This window comes from Triplophysa rosa, linkage group LG13, assembly GCF_024868665.1.
Source record: "Triplophysa rosa linkage group LG13, Trosa_1v2, whole genome shotgun sequence".
In the NCBI taxonomy this organism is placed as follows: Eukaryota; Metazoa; Chordata; class Actinopteri; order Cypriniformes; family Nemacheilidae; genus Triplophysa; species Triplophysa rosa.
In genome coordinates, this window is record NC_079902.1 from 19,529,907 (window position 1) to 19,535,295 (window position 5,389).

General features: G+C 39.2%; 1 protein-coding gene across 1 annotated transcript in view; it reads left to right on the plus strand.

Moving 5' to 3' along the window:
- Positions 1–4,377, plus strand: part of ctnna1 (catenin (cadherin-associated protein), alpha 1) — an 87,032-nt gene extending 82,655 nt beyond the window's left edge. Inside the window, exons 17-18 of the mRNA XM_057348971.1 lie at positions 1,364–1,498; positions 2,386–4,377. Coding sequence (XP_057204954.1) covers positions 1,364–1,498; positions 2,386–2,676 — 426 coding nt within the window. The 3' untranslated portion in view covers positions 2,677–4,377. The remainder of the gene's footprint in view (positions 1–1,363; positions 1,499–2,385) is intronic.
- The last annotated feature ends 1,012 nt before the right edge of the window (positions 4,378–5,389 follow it).

Consider the following 5,389-nt stretch of genomic DNA (forward strand, 5'->3'; position numbering starts at 1 on the left):
ATAAGTGGGTTGTTGAAAGGTTGGTTGGTAAGGTATTGTAAACCGTCGATGATGCAGACGCAAGAAGATTTAAAGGTCCAGTTGATGAAATTTAGCGGCACATAGCGGTGAGGTTGCGAATTGCGACCAACGGCTCACACCCCCCTCCCTTTCGAAGCACTACGATGGCTGACACAAGACTTAGATGTCATCACGTTTTCGCTTCTTTGCCGAAGGAGATAATGTATTTACGAAACGCTCTGTAGAGCAGTTTGTCCATTCAGGGCTACTGTAGAAACAACATGGTGAATTCATGCAAGGAGACCCGTGTTTGTAGATAAAAAATAGCTCATTCTAAGGTAGTAAAATCATATCCCTTTATTATGCAAGATCTTTATACACCTTTGAAGACACAGTGTATTATATTGCATTTCTGTCAGATCCTCCAAAAAATAACACATTGGACCTTTGAAGGATTTAATGAGACTAGTTTCAATTCTCTACATCTATGGGCGTCGTTTTTCTCTTGAGAAGTTTTCCGTCTAACTAAGCACTGAAGTGTTAACTACAGTTTGCACTACAATTATAAATAAAAACTGTAATTGCTGTTTCTCGCATTGTAAAATGTAAATGACATCTGTTAACATCGTTACACCCCTAAGCGGTTTATATATGCATCTGAAAACAAGCTGTTCTTCAAAATACTCGAATACTGGAAATGTGACGTTTTCGCCAGATGCCTTTTCTCCAAGTCCTCCACAAATACCATAAAATCACCGTTGGGAAGATTGGTTTTGTAATTATGAGCAGGCACCCCCACGTACTAGTTGTCTACAGCATTTCATTGCAAAGATATGGAGTCGGGGTTTCTAAACATTAAAGGTATTGTTACTTTGGAGACTGGAGAGAATATTGATAGTTTGCCAAACTATGAGGGGGAACACTGGCGGTATTTACCATGTAAACGACATGTAACAAAGACTGTAATCTATTCAATACGAAGAACATAAGATATGACAAGAGTTTTATTTTTCTTGAAAAATGTTAAGAGTTGTGCCGTGAGCCTTTGGTGGCCCAGCTCACCTGCCATAATGGGAAACTGAATGAGTTTGACTACTACATGCATCTAGACAGGTGAATGCTGAGGCACTGGGGTATCCACAGGCAAAAGTCAAAGATCCTTAAAACAACTTGGATATTTAACATTGTTTTCACTTTAGATATCAGTTTAGGTATACGTCTGTGGTTTCTTGTCAGGTTCCATATCAGTAAACGTTTTGTCATTCCTATATGGTTCTTCTGGGTCGTTCTGTTCCATCACTTCCTTATTTTTGTATGTTTGACTCTTTTTATATTTTATTTATTTTTCCCCCTGCCTTTTTAGTGTCCAGATTCAGCGTGCAAGCAGGATCTGTTGGCTTATCTGCAGCGTATCGCCCTGTACTGCCACCAGCTTAATATCTGCAGTAAAGTCAAAGCTGAAGTGCAGAATCTGGGAGGAGAGCTTGTGGTGTCTGGGGTAAGTGTTTATATTTACTAAGAGGGTTAAGACTCGTGTGTCCAAGGTGAAAAAATGTATTGTCTGAAGTACAATGAAATGACCTTCTTTTCACATCCGCACTGAGAACAACTCGTGCATCACGGTTAATTTATTTTTCCTGTTTATGGTTTACAGCTCTATAGACTATACAGCATGCCTGTTTACAGCTCTTGTTTATGACCCGATTTTATTTGTTTAGTTGTAATTCATAAACATTAATTATTTGGCCTCATATATTATGAAGTTTGCTCATTGTCATTTTATTGTCATAGCCTGGGCACTTAGAAAAGCAAATGTTTTCTCTTAAGGCTTATTACTTCCAAGTTTAAAAACATTGTTTTTAAAATTAACATAGCTGATAGTGAATTTAAAAAACGTTTGGGGATTTAGCTTGAAAATTTTGTTAATGCGGATGTGAGTATTAAAGGTCCAGTGTATGAAATTTAGCGGCATCTAGCAGTGAGGTTGTGAATTGCAACCAACTGCTCACGCCCCCCCCTCCCTTTCGAAGCACTACGGTGGCTGACACAGGACTAAGATGTTGTCATGTTTTCGCTTCTTTGCCGAAGGAGAGAACATATTTACGAAACGCTCTGTAGAGCAGTTTGTCCGTTTAGGGCTACTGTAGAAACAACATGGTGAATTCCATGTAAGGGGACCCACAGTGTATGTAGATAGAAATAGCAAAATCTAAGGTAATAAAAAATGACACTTCATTATGTAAGGTTTTAATACACCTCTGAAGACAGTTATGTATGTTATATGCATTTCTGTGAATAGATCCTCCAAAAAATGACACACTGGACCTTTAAGTTATATTTTTCATGCCGAACTGCAGCTAAATGCCCTTCTCTTTTCATTTACAGGTGGACAGCGCCATGTCTCTGATCCAGGCGGCCAAGAATCTGATGAATGCTGTGGTGTCCACCGTGAAAGCCTCATACGTGGCATCCACCAAATACCAAAAGACTCTAGGAATGCAGAATCTCAACATGCCTGGCGTCTCCTGGAGGATGAAAGCTCCCGAGAAGAAGCCGCTGGTCAAGCGCGAGAAGCAAGATGATGGCCAGACCAACAAAGTAAAGCGATCCTCTCAGAAGAAGCACATCAACCCCGTGCAGGCTCTGAGCGAGTTCAAAGCAATGGATAGTATTTAAGCAGCGACCCTTATACCATTTCACCAGATCATAATAGATTATACTTAAAATGTAGATTATTACAATCGGTCGGATTTAGCGAGTATATATTAAACGCATTCCTGAACCTTAGTCACCAATCTGCCTTTTTTCCATAAACACAGGCTGTCGAGTACACTAAGATCTGTTAAGCAATCGTTATATTATTTACACATGAATGCATTCTGCTCAATCTTTACATGTGAGGTTTTTTGAGCACACTTTTGAATTTAAGGCATACGTCACATTTCTATGCTAGATTTGACTATTGTATTTTTGAAGTGTATTTTACAAGAACTTTTTATATTTCACACTAAGGGCTTTTTGCCCATTAATGTCTGCGATTTAGGGTTTTCCCCCTTTATGCCTATGCAAACTTTGACTGTAACACTTGCAATATTCTGTGTTTTGGTTTGAATCTTTAATAGACAACAGACGTTTAATATTTAGTGTCAGTTTTAAGACCAAAGTCATAGTATTTGCTGTGCCTAATAAACCTTCTGATAACTTTTTTGTTTAGCCCTTTGATTAACAACAGTAACTTTGTAAATGTTTATATTGTAGATGTCTATTTGTTTCTATCAGGAAAAAATCCATACTGCAATCGCCCCGCATTGATAAACAAAAGGAAAGTTGGGGAACACAAAATAGATATTTTCTCAGTCACTAGAGTTGTCTAAAGAGAAAACAATCTCAATAATGCTCCTAGTAATCTCGAGGTTCAGCAGGGCAACGCTAAACGCGAGTGAGATGGAGAGCCCGAGCAGGTTCAAACTTCAGGCCTGTATTTAAATTCAATAGACTGGCCTTAGGCCCCTGCTCTCCTCCATCCTCCGTGACTCAGACACTGATTAAATGAATCAACACGCCTCTTATTCAGACGAGTGCTTCTAAGAGGGGGAGAATTTTGGGGCTAAATTGGTGTGGATGGACTGGGCCAGAAATCCGCTCGCTGATAAATGAGATCAGCTACCCCGAACAACACCCTAATCGAGCTTCCAAATCACAGCGATCAATATTCTTCATAAGGCTGTGCTAGTTAATGTGTTTATCAGCTCGTCTGTTGCAGTACGTGATAAAGAAATATTTCCCAGAGCTTTAGGCTTTTATAAAGTAGGTGCTTTGTGTAACGTACCTCATAAGATAAATCGATTCTTAATTGTGAACGGTGCACGATGCTTGATTCGCTGCGCACAGGGATGACCTCGAATGAGCTGCTTCGGAGTTGACTGATCAACAGGGAAAAAAGCTTTTCGCATTAGTCAGAACAGTGGGTGGTAAAGTGTTGCTTTTTGAGTGCAGTTTTAGTCATGCATATGCATTGCTATCATGCATGAATGTGTGATGGTTCTTTGAAGTAGCCGAATGCCACTTCCAGTCCGGTCCCAGCTGAAACGCATTTACGTGTTTCTGCGTTTTTAAACCATGGTGTGTTGGATGACCAGTGACTTGAGGAATGTTTTTAAATATTTTTTTAACTGCAACTCAATTGTCATGGGCTATGGCCATTTTAGTGCTGGTTTGGGATTGTTGTTTGTTCTTTAACTGAAAATGAATTTGGTTTTTCTTTATGAATTGTATTTTTTGTTTCGGTGTTTCAGTATGCTTTGGGAGTACATTCTACTGATTGTACGGTTGTTTTACACATTTGCATCCTTAATTAAAATAAAAAAGTGAACGTCATGTTTGTTCAGTTTATTTATTTGTAGCCAAATATTAATTTAGTTACAAACAAAATACTTATAACTTGCAAAATAACTTGTGCAGTCCAAAAATAGAAACTTTTTTTGCCTCATTGCCTCATCTACATCACAGTACGTTGCAGCATGTCTTCTCATTTTGGTCACATGACAGATCATTACTTTTACAAACTTTTACGTTTGTCCTCCGTAACGCACCATCCTCTTTTTAAAGGTCCAGTGTATGAAATGTGGCAGCATCTAGCTGTGAGGTTGAATTGCAACCAGCAGCTCACTCCACCCCCTCACCCCTCCTTTTCAAAGTACTACGCCGGCTGACACAGGACTAAGATCACTTTTTTGCTCCTTTGCCAAAAAGAGATAACCTATTTACGAAACGCGCTCTGTAGAGCAGTTTGTCCGTTTAGGGCTACTGTAGAAACAACATGGCGAATTCCATGTAAGGGGACCCGCGGTGTGTGTAGATGGAAATAGCTCATTCTAAGGTGATAACATAGCGCTTCATTATGTGAGGTCTTTATACACATCTGAAGACATAGTTATGTATATTATATTGCGTTTCTATCAAAAGATCCTACAAAAAATTCCACATTGGACCTTTAAACCCTTGGGCAATGCAAACCCCTTCCAATGCCCAGATTACCTTACCACTACATTGTTGTGCAACAGCTTCACATTTCTCGCCTAAACTCAGATTTTACAGTCCGCTAAAGCTTCGAGCAGATTGATGATAGCTGTTATCACAACTGAAGGTGGTCTATATCAAAAACCAGGTTGGCTTTATTTTAAGTACGCTTATTTGCATTCTCTTGTCTCAGTGTAAAATGCGCTGTCAAACAGCTAGCTAGTCTCAGGTTATCAAACACATCCCGACTAAACACTGGTAGAATATTTCATTCTAATTGACAACTGTGAGATCCTCAGCATCTCCCAGCAAGTGAAAAATACTTAATTTCTTCATGTTGTTATTCGACTCGAGGTGTTCACTGTTGTTA